Source organism: Peromyscus leucopus, chromosome 5, assembly GCF_004664715.2.
Source record: "Peromyscus leucopus breed LL Stock chromosome 5, UCI_PerLeu_2.1, whole genome shotgun sequence".
In the NCBI taxonomy this organism is placed as follows: Eukaryota; Metazoa; Chordata; class Mammalia; order Rodentia; family Cricetidae; genus Peromyscus; species Peromyscus leucopus.
Window position 1 is genome coordinate 4,315,739 of NC_051067.1, and position 18,069 is coordinate 4,333,807.

At 39.6% G+C, this 18,069-nt stretch overlaps 1 protein-coding gene across 13 annotated transcripts in view; it reads left to right on the forward strand.

The window, feature by feature from the left end:
* The window catches only part of Agtpbp1 (ATP/GTP binding protein 1), a 171,188-nt gene that overhangs the window by 90,231 nt on the left and 62,888 nt on the right, over positions 1 to 18,069 (forward strand). For all 13 annotated transcript variants that reach the window (XR_005091537.1, XR_005091536.1, XR_003733793.2 and 10 more), the window contains 4 exons: positions 1,246 to 1,333; positions 14,708 to 14,852; positions 16,222 to 16,375; positions 17,420 to 17,600. Coding sequence is in view for 9 of the 13 variants with exons in the window: in XM_037205673.1 (XP_037061568.1) it covers positions 1,246 to 1,333; positions 14,708 to 14,852; positions 16,222 to 16,375; positions 17,420 to 17,600 (568 nt within the window). In the remaining 4 variants the exon portion in view is untranslated. The remainder of the gene's footprint in view (positions 1 to 1,245; positions 1,334 to 14,707; positions 14,853 to 16,221; positions 16,376 to 17,419; positions 17,601 to 18,069) is intronic.

An 18,069-nucleotide genomic window follows, 5' to 3' on the forward strand; every position in this document is an offset into this window, starting at 1 on the left:
TATTGCTGAAGGAAGTCAGGATGGGAACTCAAATAGGGCAGGGTCCTGGAGGCAGGAGCTGATACAGAGGCTGTGGAGGGGTGCTGCTTACTGACTTGCTCCCCATAGCTTGCTCAACCTGCTTTCTTATAGAACCCAGGACCACCAGCTCAGGGATGGCACTACCCACCATGGGCTGGGCCATACCTCATCAACCACTATTTAAGAAGATGCTCTACAGCCAGATCTTATGTAGGAATTTTGTCAGTTGGGGTTCCTGTAGATGGTGGGCGCCAGACTCCCTTCTGTCAGATGACGCTAGCTTGTCTCAAACTGACATCAAACTAGCCAGATACCACCCTGTGTTAACACTTACGTGGAGAAGAAGTGAAAACAAACATGGATTTTTTTTGGCCTTTCTCACTGCAGATGAGACTCTGGAGAATTAGAGGAGGGATTGCTCATTGTGTGTATGTTTGTGTATGCCAGTGTGTGTGTGTGTGTGTGTGTGTGTGTGTGTGTGTGTGTGTGTGTGTGTGCGCGCATGTGCATGTACACTGTGGTGCCTGTGTTGGGGTCAGGATGGTCTCAGGTTCTAGTCTTTACCTTTGTTTAAGGCAGGGTCTTTTCTTTGTTATGGGTTGCTGCCTCAGCCAGGCTAGCTGATGAGCTTCCTTCCATCATCTAAGAGCATTGGCTCACAGACATGTGCTACTGCACCCAGCTTCTACATGGGTTCTGGGGACTGGGACACAGAGCCTCATATTTGGGTGACAAGTTTTACCTTTAGAGCCATCTCCCTCGATTCTTAAAATGTCTTTATATATGTTTGATTATGTTACTTTTTTGGTTTTTTGAGACAGGGTTTCTCTGTGTAACAGCCCTAGCTGCCCTGGAATTCACTCTGTAGACCAGGCTGGCCTCGAACTCAGAGAGATCCTCTTCCTCTGCCTCCCGAGTGCTGGGATTAAAGGCGTTCGCCGCCGCCGCCGCCGCCGCCACCACCACCCAGCTTGAATACATACAATTTAACAGGAAAAATTGGTAGTCATTCACTCTAAAGTTATTCCATTTTATTTAAAATTTAAAAGGGGGTTATTATTGCTTAAAGTATAATTTAAGAAATCTCTCAGATTTCTTTAATACATCCTAAAATAATTAAATGCAGTGTACCTCAGCTTTCCTAAATTTTTAGTGCTTTTTAGAAATGCAAGATTCATTTTTACATCAATAATTCTTAATATTTTCTTTCCTTTTCTTTCAAAGGTATGCAGCCACTTATGTATTCAGTTCAGGAAGCTCTAAATGCCAGACCATGGTGGATTCGTATGGGTACTGACATTTGTTACTACAAGTAAGTATTCTTAGAGAAGTTCATAAAAGGGCATATTCCATTCTGTTTCAGTGTAACAATGAAAACAGACTTAGTATGTGTGGTGGCTAGTTTTATATCAACTAGATTCAAGCTAGAGTCATTGGAAAGAGGGAGCCTCAGTTGAAAAAATGCCTCCACAAGACTGGGCTATAGGCAAGCCTGTTGTACATTTTCTTAATTAGTGATGATGTGGGAGGGCCCAGCCCATTGCGGGTGGTGCCATCCTGGGCTGGTGGTCTTGGGTTCTCTAAGAAAGCAGGCTGAGCAAAGCATGATGAACAAGCCAGTAAGCAGCATCCTCCATGGCCTCTGCATCAGCTCTTGCCTCCAGGTTTCTGTCCTGTTTGAGTTCCTTCCTGATTCCCTTTGATGATGAAGAGTGCTGTGGAAGTGTGAGCCATATGAACCCTTTCCTCCCCAAGCTGCTTTGGTCATGGTGTTTGATCACAGCAATAGAAACCCTAATATGAACTCTTTGGGGATTTCATACAATGTATTTTATCCTGGTCAACCCCACTCCTTCCTCCAACTCCTCTCAACTCCACTCTTGTCTCTCTAACACTTCGTCTCTTCCTCCTTTTCCTCTTCTTTGTTTTCCTCTTCCTCCACTTTTTAAAATAACTCATGGAGTCCAATGTGTGATGTCCATATACCTGTGTATGTGGCCATCCATTGGAGCATGGTTGACCTGCCAGGGGCCACCTCTAAAGAGAACCAACTCTCTCTCCTCTAGAAGCTGTCAGCGATTCACTGCTCCCCTGGCTGGCGTGGAGGCTTGTTAACCATGTTGAGTGGCTTGGTCATGTGCAGGCAACCTCAGCTGCTGTGAGTTCATGAGCACAGCAGTTCTCTTCTATCTGGAAGTCCAACTGGTCCTCCCTGACCTCTAGACTTTAGAATCTTTTCTTCTTTCTCTTCTGCAGTGGTCCCTGAACCTGTGTGGGAGGGTAGGTGGTGTGTATGATATAGATGTCCTATTTGTGACTGCAGCTTCGCTTCTAAACTATCTAGAATTCTTAAAGTCTTTGCTTCCAATTTTACTCTAATTCTGTTTGTAAAATGTTCCAGGTACCCTCCACTATATTTTTATAATGCTTATTTTATTTCCTATAAAACACATTAAAAACACATGACTCCTGTGTCCCTATAGTTGTCAGCAGTTCTTCACATCATTCATCACAAAGTCCAGTTTCCTCATGACCTCTTGATTTTGATGTGCTTGTGCAGGACACCTGAGACCACTTTGGTTGTGTATGTGTGTTCCTGAGTTTGGAAAACTAGAAGGTGTGATTTACTATTTTACAATTGGAAAGGCTGTTTAGTAAGTCACACCTTTCCTTGGTAGAAGGACCCATGATTACAGTTTGTTGCTGTCTTTTCACAAATATTTTACTAATGCACACATACTTTCAGATTAAACTAAACCATGTAAATATCTGACTTATAATTCTGTCTAGCCTCTCAAACTGGGGCACAGACTTGCACTTCCACAGCATGGATTCTGCCCCTTCCTGTTTTTTTTTTTACTGATAGAATACCATCTTTGTACTCTTAGAGGATACCCTTGACTACGAGCGGCCTGATAGCTCAGCCTGTTTAGTTGGAGATCCACATGAGATTCCAGTTTTCCTGTGGTCTTCTATTAGAACATAAATGTTAAACAGAAGAGGAAGTGCTCAGATTTGAAATCCTCTGTGTCTACAATAAACATTAGACATTCTAGTTTTTAATGATCATTTCCCATCAGTCACACAAGGTTTTGTGTTCATAATTTTGACCTTGGTTTTTATCTCTGTTGGATGCTGGTTTCTGTCCTGTTAATCTTGAGTTTTCCATAGAGTGGATTTTGACTTTTAATGTTGTCCTTAACTAGCACTGATGTCTCATCCTTTTTAGCTTTGTCAGAAGATGATGACATCTAGAATTTACAGAGATTTAACAGTTTCTTCCATGTCTTTGGAAAAACCTAGGTCTTAAATGCTGTTACTTTTTGGGAAAGAAACAGGCTTCATCTCAGTAAGGTTCTATCCATCCCCATTTGTTAGCAAAGTAAGTAGCAAATAAAGGAAGAGCAGAAACAAAGGAAATGCGTACTTTGATCTGCACTTCACAGAGCTTGTAGTGCTTTTAGTAACAACTCAGTAGAAAGGTGCTCCTGGACCTCCCTGTCTGTTAGACTGTTGGAGTGAAAGAGGACTGACCTGGGTAGTGGTGGGCAAGGTTTTGGAAGACTTGCTCAGGCTATTAAATATTAAAACATCCATGCTCTTGGTGATATTGTGTTCCCCAATATATTGTGTACCCTAATAAACTTATCTGGGGTCAGAGAACAGAACAGCCACTAGATATAGAGGCCAGAAAGTGGTGGTACACACACCTTTAATCCCAACATTCCAAAGGCAGAGATCTGTCTGGATATCTGTGAGTTGAATGTCACACTGGAAACAGCCAGGCATGGTGACACATGCCTTTAATACCAGGAAGTGATGATGTCAGGAGGCAGAAAGTTATATAAGGTGTGAGGACCAGGAACTAGAGCCTGGTTAAGCTTTTAGGCTTTTAGCAGCAGTTTGGATGAGGACTCAGAGGCTTCCAATTTAAGGAAACAGGATCGGCTGAAAAATTGGCCAGGTGAGGTTAGCTGTGGCTTGTTCTGCTTCTCTGATCTTCCAGATAACTTTATTGGGGTGTACAATATTTTGGGGAACACATAATCACCACACACGCTTCTCTATATTTCAGTTCCTTTTACATGCAAAGTGTGTGACCATAACAGGATTGGCTTTTTCTGTTCTGTATAAGGAGTGATAACAGGAGTTTTTTGTTTTGTTTAATTTTTGCTTTTTCTCTGGTTGCTTCCAGGTCAGACTGGAATTCAGTGCAGTTTAGCATTCATTGGTTAACTACTTTTTATTTTGTATGCGTTGTTGGGGTTGGTTTCCAGAAGCATGCATTCAATAAGGACTGGAGACTGTTGTGTTAGCTATAAATAGAACCAAGTTGTCTTCTGTCAACAAGTATGTATGATTGTTCATAGCCTGTAACTTTCATGGAACTACTGTATGATGGCATAAACGCCTCTCCATTTAGCTGTCACCTCAGGGAAGAAGCAGCTGTCAGGCTCCTTCTTGGACCTGTTTTGTGTGTTCCTTAGCTCTTAGCACTTGCCATTGTCTGTCCACTCAAGACACAGAGATGGAGTTAATGAAGACTAGTGTGAATATGTTAAGTGTGGGAATAAATGACCTGTGAGCCCTGTTTTTTCAAGAGTTTTAGAACTTTAGGAATTAAGTTGAGAGAGTGTCTTTAAATGCCAATGTCAGCAATACTATAAAGACTTTAAAACTTGTAAAAGCCATGAACAGGGTGATGCCCCATGTGTCTACTGCTCACTTTGAACAGTTACTGTCATGTGGTAAACAAACAAACAAAAAAAGCAGTTCTGTTTGTGCATTTTAGAACCTCTACTTCCATGTTGACTTATAAAAGTTCCTTATTGTTTATTTATTTACACTGTGGGGTGGGTGTTGGAAGGTGGGTGTACCTGCCACTGCTTGAGTGTGGAGGCCAAAGGACAGATGTTGGGATTTGGTTCTTCCCTTCTAAGATGTGGTTCTGGGCATTGACTTTGTGTCATCAGCCTTGACAGCAGGGACCTTTACCAACTGAGCCATCTTGCGGGGCCCCATGCTGAATTTTTAAAGCAATTGTCAGATACCATATTTTGTCCAGAAATACTTACCACTAAAACACAAAGACCACCTTGCCATTATCATACATCAGAAAAATTAAGAAAAGTCTTTAATGTAATCTAGTCAGTGTTCAGTTTGTCCCAGGTGTCATATAAAGTTGCTTGGTACTTTTTTTTAGATTTGATGAAAGATGACACATTGCATTTTTTAAGTATAAAAGACTGGAAAGTGATTTATTTCTGGGACTACTGGCATAAAAGAGCAGTCATTGGAAAAAAAATAACCTTCAAGGTATTCTATGTTAAAAGTGTCTGATGGCTGCTGCTGATCCCCCTTGCTCATCACACATCACATTCAGTCTGTATTAATGTGTTTCTTAAATGTTTTTTTTTTCTTATCAATAGGCTTCCCTTTCTCTCTGAGTGCTCTGTTAAACTGGTTTGCTTCTCATATAAGAGTTTTATGTTTGTCTTGCTGATTGCATCTTTGCTATTAACAAATGTATCTGACTGATCTCTTGCACATTGTCAATTAGATATAAAAGCTTAATCAAGTTTAGGTTTATTTTTGGCAAGAGCACTGCAGCTGTGGTGGTGCAGCTCTCCCTCGTCCCACATTAGGAAGTGTCAGAAGCAGCATCCTTTTTGGCTATTCCCCTTTTGTGATTTTAACACTAATTGTGGTGAAGTGCTGCTGCTGTGTGCCATGACCATGGTCCTGAGCCTGTTAGCTGATGGAGGGGCTGCCATTGAGGAGCAGTGTCAAAATCTAGTAACAGCATGGAATCTAAAGAATAAGCAGGGAATCACTGGCGTGGAGGGAATGAGCTTTATGTGCTATGTTCAGTCTAGAGAAGAGAGCAGCAGTACTGCTAGATGATGGCATAGACTGCATGGCCTTCTCACTGTGTCTGTGATGGTTTGGGGGGGGGCATGGCCCCCGAAGGCTCATATGTTTGAACACTTGGTCCTTAGTTGGTGGAACTATTAGGGAAGGGTTAGGAGGTGTGGCCTTGTTGGAGGAGGTGTATCACTGGGAGCAGGCTTTGAGGTTTCAAAAGCCCACACTATCCCCAATATACTCTTTCCCTGACTCGTGCTTGTGGATCCAGGTGTAGATGTAACCAATCGTCTTATTAAAATAAGAAACACAGAGCCAATGTAAAAGAGAAAGCCAAGAGGTCAGAGCTCAGAGATAAAATCTTACCTCCTGCAGTGCTCCTAACTTCCCCGAGAGAGAGAGCTACTTCCTGTTTGTCTGTGTTTAAATAGTCTTTCTGTTCTACCTTCTCATTGGTTGTAAACCCAACCACATGACTGCCTCATCACTGCCTGTAAGTACCGCCCTCCAGGTCTTAAAGGCGTATGTCTCCAATACTGGCTGTATCCCTGAACACACAGAAATCTACCTAGCTCTTCTAACCACCATGCTCTTGCTATGGCTCTAATAGCTCTGACCCCAGGGCAACTTTATTAACATAAAATTAAAATTACATTTCAGTACAAATAAAATATCACCATATTTCCCCTTTTCTATTTTAATAAAAAGAAAAAAGGCAAAAGGTTATAACTAACAAAAGAAAAACTATATACAAAAGTACAATAACTATATACAATATATACAAGTAACAAATACCTAAACGATGTCTAGTCCGTTTGTATTTGACAAATCAGAGAAAATAATTCCCTTATCTATCCTATTTTAGTAAGTCCAAAATGTATCTAATTCACTTTCTATCCTAATTAATCTTCAACTATAACTAACTAATCTTCAACTCCCTCAGAGACCCAAGAAGGAAATAATATTAGCTAACAAAAATAAAAACAAGAAGTGCACAAAAGCAACTTCCAAAAATTTTGTGAGTTGACAGAAACAGCCAGCTGCCTGGACAGTCACCTGAGGTTTCTCCACAGTGTTGGGGCATCATCTTCAGCCTATAGGCTTATTGTATCTGACAGACTCATTTGTGGAGTAGGTTGTACACAAGGTCAACAGTTCAACCTCACATTGGGTGAGAGCAGTCCATGTACCAGAAACACCTGAATTCCACTAGTGTCATGTCATGATTCAGGATTTTAAATTCTGGAAATTGTTGACGATTTTTGAATTCAGCTGTCCATTCTTCTCGGCTGTGTATATATGGCTTCATCTCAGCATCCTCTTCTTCTCCACATCCCTCTATTAAATGCCAGTCTACTATTGAGAGGCGTGAGCTTTCAGTTGCTGTTCCAATGCACAACAGAAGCCATCGGCCCACTGCCTGTTCAGCTGTCTTCGAAGAAAAGGACACTGTACCTTTTCCAGATTGTGAAGGCCACTTCAGGGATGGTGCCATATTGTCCTGGCCTCAGAAGATGCCTTCTGATAAAGCCATAACCACACTTGTTTTGGCAGGAATCGGTAGTCCTTTGTTTCATGTTCTGTCTGTCCATTTTGTCCTGTTGATTTGAGGATACTTTGTTGCCCAGTGGCTAACTTTTGCCACAATTAAAGTTAACACCATATGCAGTTTCTTCAATGCCCATATTTTCTCTGAAGTAGATTGGTACTGCCAGGAGCCGACATGTCTCAAAAAAGAAAAATTTCTAAGTTATTAAAACATTTTAAATGCCATATTCTGTAGATCTCTGAAGGGTTTGAAGATGACCTGTCTAAAATACATCTGCTCAATTTTTAAAACATATCTAATATGACTACAATTTCTATTGTAATGTCTAACTACTAACTTTCATTTCTTTATATCCTAATAGTTGGTAATAATGTAAAGTATTTAAAACTAGTAATTGTCTTTTTCTTTTCTTTTCTTTCTTTTTTTTTTTTTAAAAAAAGAACCTTAAATCTAATCTCCTTTGCTTAGCCTTTTTCCTAACCCTTGACAACAACTTGTAACCAAACCCCCCTAAATAATGAAAATTATCCCAGACCCAAAACCCGTTAAAAGAACCAAAAAACCACCTGCCCCACACCACTTCTTTGGCAATGTGGGCGTCGTATTCTTAAAATTGTTTCCTGCTGGGTATGGGCGAAGTTATCTTTATTCTGAAAGAAAAATTTTAGGTTAATTGTCAAATTCTAGGAAAGGTAACTATATCCTTCATTATTATCCAGTCTGTGTATAAAGCCAAAGTTCAGGGTTTATCTCAAGTCCTTATTCAAGTAGTCTTTGAGACTGGATCATCTCAGCTAGTCATCTCAAAATTGCTCTGAGCACCTTGTAGTTCAAAGCTGATCTGTAGGTGATGTTTGTCAGCTTAGTGATATTATTATTGTCCACATGGAATTGTTGTTGTTGTGTTTGTTGTTGTGTTTGTTGTTGTGGGGCCCCATCTTCTTCCTGGAGATTTCAGTTGATGTTAGGCCTGGCCATGATTTCCTGCAGAAAACTGATAAGAGACTCGAACACAAAGACATATATATGCAGCTAATTGAAGCTTTTTTTCTAGAATTAGTAATCTATATGACCATTCATATCTTAACAAAGTTTAAAATGTATATGTATATATTAATCTTGTAAACTTTGATATAAAATTTATACTTTAAGAAAAGTTTAAAGAATCAGAATAGAATCAAAGAGTTGAGATTAGTAATAGAATAGTCCCTTAATTAATTTGGCTTTTGTCCTGTCCCATAGCAGAAAATGGCTCTTTCTGGCATGATACAGGGAGTTTGCATTTTCCTTTTAACAACATGCTTGAGTTTAAAGAAGGAGAGAGCCATTCTCCAACTCCAAAGTCAGCTTTAAATTTTAATTAAACTGGGACTATTAGAAGACCAATAGTGTTAAATCTTTAGAGAAAAGCAGAAACAAACATTTAAGAAGACATAAAATTTTTTAGATAATATATACCCATACGCCGTTTCACTCTGTTTCCTGGGATTGATGATTGGTCCCTTTTCTTCAGTTGTCTCATTTGTCTTGTGTTCTTCAGATTCCTTAACCTTCATCTTCCTAAAAGACAAAAACAAAAACCTTTCCCCAAGACTAATTTTGGGGATGTTCCTTTTTGGCAAGTTATTATCTGATTAAATGAAAAGACATGTGTTACAGGTACAAGTTAGTTTAAATTAGATGTTCATGCTGGTTGATGAACTATCACCTCCTCTAAGAGGTTTCTCTTGTTCAAATCGAACCTTTATCAATTTTGATGGTACCCACAGCTTATCTTCTCCTGTAGAAACAAAAGCAAAACCTCGTCCCCAATGTAATACATACCCTGGTTTCCATTCTGAGGTCAGCACATCCTTAAAGTATATAGGCTGATTTAATTCTGTAGTTTTTTCTATTATCCAATGTCTCTCTGCAGCTGTTGTTCCTTTCTCATTGGCATTCAGAAAATTCAAAGTTAATAGAGCATTATGCAGTCTATTTCTGGGGGTTTTTGTTACTCCTTTCTGTTTATTTAGCATATCCTTTAGAGTTCTGTTTGATCTTTCTATAACTGCTTGACCTGTAGGATTATGTGGTATGCCTGTAATATGCTTTATATTGTAATAAGCAAAAAACTGTTTCATTTTAACAGAGACATATGATGGAGCATTGTCAGTTTTGATTTGTGCAGGTATACCCATGATGGCCATAACTTCTAGCAAATGAGTGATTACCGAATCAGCTTTTTCAGAACTCAAAGCAGTTGCCCATTGAAATCCTGAATAAGTATCAATGGTGTGGTGTACATATTTCAATTTTCCAAATTCTGCAAAGTGAAACACGTCCATCTGCCAGATTTCATTCCTCTGAGTACCCTTTGGGTTACATCCTGCTGGTAATGGCGTTTGATTATAGAAGGAACAAGTAGGACATTTCTTTACTATTTCTTTGGCTTGTTGCCAGGTTATGGAAAAATCCTTTTTTAAACCTTTACTATTGACATGATGTTTTTTATGAAATTCTGAGGCCTCCAGCACATTTCCTATCAATAATTTATCAATCTCATCATTGCCTTGTGCTAAAGGGCCTGGCAGACCAGTATGAGATCGGATGTGAGTTATATATAAAGGATGACTCCTTTTCCTGATTGTATCTTGTAATTGAATAAATAGTGAAGTTAATTCTGAAGCATCAGGGATAAATTCTGCAGTCTCAATATGTAATACCACTCTTTCAGCATACTGAGAGTCAGTTACTATGTTGAGAGGTTCTGAAAAATCCATTAATACCAACAGAATAGCATACAATTCTGATTTTTGCACTGAATTATAAGGACTTTGAACCACTTTACTTAAATTTTCTGATTTGTAACCTGCCTTTCCTTGTTTGTTGGCATCTGTATAAAATGTACGAACTCCAGATATGGGTTTTTGCCGTACAATTCGAGGCAAGATCCATTCAGCTTTCTTTATAAAATCAATTCTGTTGCTTTTGGGATATTTGCTGTTAATTTCTCCCAAAAAATTACTGCAAGCTCTTTGCCAAGGTTCACTTTCTGTCCATAATTTTTCAATGTCCTCCTTAGTTAAAGGTGCGACAATTTCTGCTGGTTCTATTCCTGCTAATTGACAAAGTCTCAATTTTCCTTTCCAAATCAAGTCAGAGATTTTTTCCCCGTAAGTTTTTAATTTTTTATTTGGTTTATTTGGTAAAAATATCCATTCCAATATAATATCTTCCCTCTGCATTAATATTCCAGTAGGGGAATGCCTAGAAGGTAAAATAACCAAAATGCAATCCAGCTTTGGATCAATACGATCCACGTGCCCTTCATGTACTTTCTTTTCTACCAAGGCCAATTCTTTCTCAGCTTCAGGTGATAATTCTCTTGGACTATTTAAGTCCTTGTCACCTTCTAAGGTTTTGAACAAATTAGTCAGTTCATCATTTTTTACCCCAACAATAGTTCGTAGATGAGAAATATCTCCAAATAATCTTTGAAAGTCATTAAGAGTCTGTAGTCTATCTCTCCGAATTTGCACCTTTTGGGGTCTAATTTTTTGTAGCTCTATTTTATATCCTAAATAATTAATAGAATCTCCTCTTTGTATCTTTTCAGGAGCAATTTGTAATCCCCAGCAAGGCAAAATTTTCTTTACTTCTTCAAACATTCTTTCTAAAGGATCTGCATTTGAGTCAGCTAATAAAATATCATCCATATAATGATAAATTATAGATTTAGGAAATTTTTTACGTATCACTTCCAATGGCTGTTGTACAAAATATTGGCACAGAGTTGGGCTATTTAACATTCCCTGTGGGAGGACCCTCCATTGAAATCTTTTAACCGGTTGAGAATTATTATAAGTAGGCACTGTGAAAGCAAATCTTTGTCTTTTTCTTGTAAGGGTATTTAAAAGAAACAGTCTTTTAAATCAATAACTATGAGAGGCCATCCTTTTGGTAACAGAGTAGGCAAAGGAATTCCAGATTGTAGAGAGCCCATCGGCTGAATTACTTTGTTAATTGCTCTAATGTCTGTTACTATTCTCCATTTACCAGATTTCTTTTTAATAACAAATACAGGAGAATTCCAAGGGCTGGTTGACTGTTCAATATGCTGAGTATTTAACTGTTCTTCTACCAGCTCTTCTAAAGCCTGGAGTTACTCTGTTGTTAAAGGCCATTGCTGAACCCATACAGGCTTGTCTGTTAACCATTTTAAAGGTAGAGCTGTTGGTATTTTTGGAAGATTATCAGTTGTTGTGCCTCGTTCTTGTATAATATGGATGGCTGGTGACCACTCAAAATAATGCCTTCTAATATTTCTCTCAGAAACATGTGCTAGTTTATGATTTGTTTCTGAGATTGGAGGGATTTTAATCTGAGTATTCCATTGTTGCAACAAGTCTCGACCCCACAGGTTCATAGCTATGTTAGCCACATATGGTTTTAATTTTCCTCTCTGTCCTTCTGGACCTATACATTCCAGCCATCTTGCACTCTGTTTCACCTGAGATAATGTCCCAATTCCTAACAGTTGAACGTTTACCTCCTGAAGAGGCCAAGCTGGATGCCAAAATTCTGGTGCAATTATGGTAATGTCCGCACCTGTGTCTACCAGACCAGACAACAAAACACCATTTATTTTTATCATTAATTTTGGTCTCTGTTCATTAATAGAAGTTTGCCAAAAAATTTTCTTTATGTTTTCTCCTGAATTTTCTATTCTCTCTGTTTCATCATCCTGACCAGCATGATTTATTCCAATAGTCATTTGGTTATTTAATCGCTCAGAGCAGGGATTTCCTCTACAGCTGCAGGAAAGGTTTGAACTGGTTTTGCTATGGGGGCCTGCATGAGGCCCCTCCGGGAGTTTCCCGAAAACTGAGGCAAAGGATTACCCTGTCTGTCCTTTGTTGATCTACATTCGTTGGTCCAGTGTTTTCCCTTACCACACCTTCTGCATACTCCAGAAGGAAGGGGCATTCTGTTGCCATTGTTCCTTGAAGAAACATTGCTTCTAGGAATGACCTGTTTACAGTCCCTTTTAAAATGTCCTTGCTTTCCACACCCAAAACATCTAACACTCCTCAAACCTTTTGAAATTACTTCTCCTACCCACGTATCATCATGCTCATCAACCTCAATATTAATTGTTTCTCTAATCCAATCTTCCAAAGGTGCAGATCTTGCCCTTAACGGCCTGATTATTCTTTTGCATGCTGCATTCGCATTCTCAAATGCCAAAGCTTCAATTATTGCCTTACTAGCTTCTGATCCTGAGACCATTCTGTTTACTGCTGAAGCCAGTCTTTCTAAAAAATCTGTGAAAGATTCTTTTGGGCCTTGCATAACCTTTGTGAATGACTCAGGTTTTTTTCCTGGTTCCTCAACTCTGTCCCATGCATTCAAGGCTGCCATTCGACATAAAATTAGGGTTTGAACATCATATAAACATTGTGTTTGTATTGAAGCATATTGGCCTTCTCCAATAAGCTGATCCTGACAAACTTGTATTCCTTTATCCCTCCATTGGTTTTCTACGTTTCTAGCTTCCTCCTTAAACCACGTTAGAAATTGAAGTCTCTGGCTAGGTTCCAGAACAGCTTGTGCAAGGTCCCGCCAGTCCTGTGGTATAATCCTATTATATGTTGACCAAGAGTTTAACATTTGCTTTACATATGGGGAATGCATGCCATAAGATACTATTGCCTCCTTAAACCTTTTAAAATCCATCAGTTCAATTGGAGCCCAGATATTTTGTGTAGCCATTTGATCAGGCATCTGCTGTACGGTTACAGGATAGATTAAGGGTGACTGTGTGAAAACAGGCTTTCTTTCTGTAACCTTATGATCCAAACTTGAACCAACTTCACTGTTAAAATTAACAGGTTTTTCTAAAGCTGTTATCCTGGCACTTAAATCGACTATCTTTTTAAATAGTAAAATGAGAATAAGCATGGTGATAAACTGCATAATTCCCATAATACTAATCTTTTCATATAGTTGTTCCATTGTCAGACTGCCTAAAATTTCAAACAAAACCCATTCTTCCAATGTACACAGGAAACCCATTTTTTTTTAAATGTGGAAAAAAATTGTCTTTTAAATAGTTTCCTTTATGACTTACCAAATCTGCGTAGAACAGTAGAAATCCCAGCGAATTTCAAAAGAGCCACCTAGTGTCCTAGGCGTGAATCCAGAGAGAGAGAGAGAGAGAGAGAGAGAGAGAGAGAGAGAGAGAGAGAGAGAGAGAGAGACAGCAAAAGCGAAAGTGAAAGCGAAAGTGAAAGTGAAGGGGTAGCTGGCTAAAGCTTAAAGCCAGCCACTTGTTCCCTCTTGAGCCGAGTCAAGGCTTGAATTTACAAGCAGGGGCCCTGTTTAGCAGGGCAGGCCTGAGTTGTTTGTACCACTGGCTTTAAACAAGCAGCTCACAGTCCGGCCTGAGGCCAAGCAGACCTGGGCCGGGGCTAGGGAGCCGGCTGCTCCGGCTAGGGAGTCGGCCCCAAGCAGTTTTTAATGGATTCTTGTCACGTTGGGCGCCAGATGTAGATGTAACCAATCGTCTTATTAAAATAAGAAACACAGAGCCAATGTAAAAGAGAAAGCCAAGAGGTCAGAGCTCAGAGATAAAATCTTGCCTCCTGCAGTGCTCCTAACTTCCCCGAGAGAGAGAGCTACTTCCTGTTTGTCTGTGTTTAAATAGTCTTTCTGTTCTACCTTCTCATTGGTTGTAAACCAACCACATGACTGCCTCATCACTGCCTGTAAGTACCGCCCTCCAGGTCTTAAAGGCGTATGTCTCCAATACTGGCTGTATCCCTGAACACACAGAAATCTACCTAGCTCTTCTAACCACCATGCTCTTGCTATGGCTCTAATAGCTCTGACCCCAGGGCAACTTTATTAACATAAAATTAAAATTACATTTCAGTACAAATAAAATATCACCATATCCAGGCGTTAACTCTGAGCATCTGCTTTAGCACCATGCCTGCCTGCCTGATACTATGTTCCTGCTATGATAGCCATAGCGAGATGGACTCTAACCTGAAACTGGAACCCCCAAATAAACTCTCACTTCTGTAGGTTGCCTTGGTCATGGTGTCTTATCATGGCAATAGAAAATAGAAAACATGACAGTGTCTAATGAATACAGCATTTCAGTTAAACTGGCTATCCACTGGGTTTTTTTTCTTTCTCTTTGAAATTCTACTTAATAAAATTAACCAAGGAGTATCAGAACATCTATGCATGGGAAATAAAGTGCTTTATGCTTTTTAATTGCAGAAATCACTTCTCAAGAAGTTCAGTTGCTGCAGGTGGACAGAAGGGAAAGTCCTACTATACAATCACATTCACTGTGAACTTTCCACATAAAGATGATGTTTGCTATTTTGCCTATCACTATCCATATACATATTCAACTCTGCAGGTGAGAGATACTGATTGTAAACTTATGAATATCACTTTGTATTATGAGTAAGTATTAGATAATTGGAGATAAGTTGCTTCTGGTTAAATAAATGAATAGAACTGGAAGGTTCAGGGATGAACAAATGTTAGGGGTGGAGATGTGGTGATGAAGTAGCTGTGAGAGCCCGGGGGTGGCTCAGGGAGAAGTGCTCGCTGCATCGACAGGAGGCCCAGGTGTGGATCTGTAGCACCCACACAGGACAGACAGACGTGGTCCAGTGAGCTCCCGAACTCCAGCACGGGGCAAAAGCTGCTGGATCCTGGGTGTGTGGCTCAAGACCCTGCCTCAGAAAAGAAAATGGAAAGTCAAGATAGAGGAGCAGTGGCCGCTTGACAGCACGTGGCCGTGTTTGCTTTCACGGTGTCCACGTGAGTGCACACACGCCCACTCCCATGCTTCCACAAATGAAAAATAGTTTAAAAAAGAAGTTGGAAGGAAAATTACGCATTTCACTTATCATTTATAGAAATTGATGATTCTTCAAACTTTTTGTTTGACTAAATGGGATTTTAGTTTGCTTAACTAAAAGCACTAAATCTTGTAGAAAAATGTAACAGTGAGAAAGTATGGCCACATTTTGAATTTTTCTGTGGGAAAATTAATTTTTTGGCATAAGAACTAGGTTCCTTCTGTAATCTGAGGCTCTAGTTCCTTAGAATATGGATATAAGCTGTGAGATTGCTGAATGTTTACATAGTACAACAAAACTCAACAAGCAAAATCAAGTGAGCAGAGAGCCAGCTGTGGTAGATTTACCCTCACAGCAGAGTACTGTTATAATGGCAAGGGTGTTGGTGGGCTGGTCACCTCTGTGTCTCAGCGGAGGGCTGGCGTTAGAAACCTTTCTGGACTGAGTATGTGTGCATATTGTATATGTATATACATACATATTCATTATTACATATGCAACTAATCTTGAAATCAGAAGTAATTGTTCATAATTTGTGTTATGTACTTTTAGCTTGCTATTATGTGACTTCAGTTATAATTCCAACATTCTAAATGCTTTGCAAACCAAAAGCTTTTTCACAGCTCAGAATGGCAGCAAAGCCTGAGCTGAGCTTATGTGAAATCATTTAGAATATTGATTGCACTTAGGAAACCCTGCTGCTCTGCTGTGTATCTAGCAGACAGCACCTTTCTCCTGTCCCACACAGGTTAATGTTTGTGTTTATTTGGCCTGGAGGGTTTTCAAGAAGAGTCTTAGGAGTCAGGTTTACTTCTGGTTCTGTGGATCTCTAGATGCATTAATTATATATCTGTCTATCTATCTATCAGTAGGGAGTTTTGAAATGATTATAGACTTTGCTTTTAAATTTTTGTCAAGATGCATCTTCAAAAATTGGAATCAGCACACAATCCTCAGCAAATTTATTTTAGAAGAGACGTGCTGTGTGAAACCTTGTCTGGAAACAGCTGTCCCCTGGTGACCATCACAGCGATGCCAGAGTCCAGTTACTATGAACATGTCTGCCAGTTCAGTAAGTCTCTCTTCCTCACTCACCTGTCATGCTCACTTGCATTTGCTTTCTGTGTATTTTATAACACTAAGAGCAGCCACGAGAAGACTGGGACTCTAGTCTTGGCCTCCTCCTAGTCATGGACCCACCTCTGCCTCAGTTGTCTCCTCTGGAAAGTGACAGTCACCTGAGATTCCCTCTCAGGGATCCTTTGATGGTCATGGTTTTTAGTTCTTATGTCTAGAAATCATGCTGAAGCAAAAACCACAGTATTTTTGTTCTTGTTGTTTGTTTGTTTTTTGTTTTTTCAAGATAGGGTTTCTCTGTGTAGCTTTGGTGCCTGTCCTAGATCTCGCTCTGTAGACCAGGCTGGCCTTGAACTCACAGAGATCCACCTGGCTGTGCCTCCCGAGTGCTGGGATTAAAGGCATGTGCCACCTCTGCCAGGCTCAGATTTTGAATTGTTAATATTTTCCTTTTTTCCATGAGTTTATGAAATATAATTTTATATTTTAAACTTTCCCAGGTGATATTCTTTGTAAAACTGTTCCCACTCAAGAAGTATTTTTTTCAAGTTGGATAAATCATTAGAAAATAAGCAAGTGGAGCCGGGCGTTGGTGGCGCACGCCTTTAATCCCAGCACTCGGGAGGCAGAGCCAGGCGGATCTCTGTGAGTTTGAGGCCAGCCTGGGCTACCAAGTGAGCTCCAGGAAAGGCGCAAAGCTACACAGAGAAACCCTGTCTCGAAAAACCACAAAAAAAAAAAAAAAAGAAAAAAAAAAAAAAGAAAAAAAAAAAAAGAAAATAAGCAAGTGGTTCCAACACTGTACATTATTACACTGTGTATATTCATAGTACAAGTTCCTGCATGTGACAGTTTGCTTGCATTTTCTGTTGTCTTCTCCGTAGCACCTTGTGGAGAGTGTGTATGTTGTGTATGCATAGTGAGTTTCCCTGAGTTTACATTGGAATTCACAACTGAGGAGAGTTCTGGACCCCAAAGTGAGATGTCATTCAAACTTTTAGTAGCTGTTCATTTACTTGAGATTTTATGTGTACTTTAGGAAATCGCCCTTACATTTTTTTGTCTGCTCGGGTCCATCCTGGAGAAACTAACGCAAGCTGGGTCATGAAAGGAACACTGGAGTACCTCATGAGCAATAGCCCTACTGCCCAGAGCTTACGGGAGTCCTACATTTTTAAAATTGTCCCTATGCTAAATCCAGATGGTGTCATCAATGGAAAGTAAGTTAAGCAGTAATTACAGGAATGTCATAGGTTGTTATGGTGGCTGTATATACATTTATTGACCTAATAGTGTTCAAGTTAATTCAGAAAATGGATTTGATGATTTGCTTTTTTCTAGAAGCAAGTTTGGTGAGTAATTCATCAAAGATAAACTTTTAAATGCGCGTGTTAGTGTTATGATTCCATGAGAATGTAATTTCATAAAATCTTTCTTGAATTGTTTTAGGAGGCTATGTCAGGTATGAGAAAGGTCTTTAATACATCAGTTTTTGCCTCTTTTGTTAGTAGTGTAACTGTAGATTGTATTGTGCTTGAAGACATTAGAATATGGCTCTTATGAACAGATGGAAGTGTATTTCCATGTTTCAAGACTACATAATTTTGAGAAATTTGCCTTTCTCAGATGGAGGGCTCAGATAGCACTGTACAAGACAACTAATGCATTCAGCATATAGAATTAGTATAG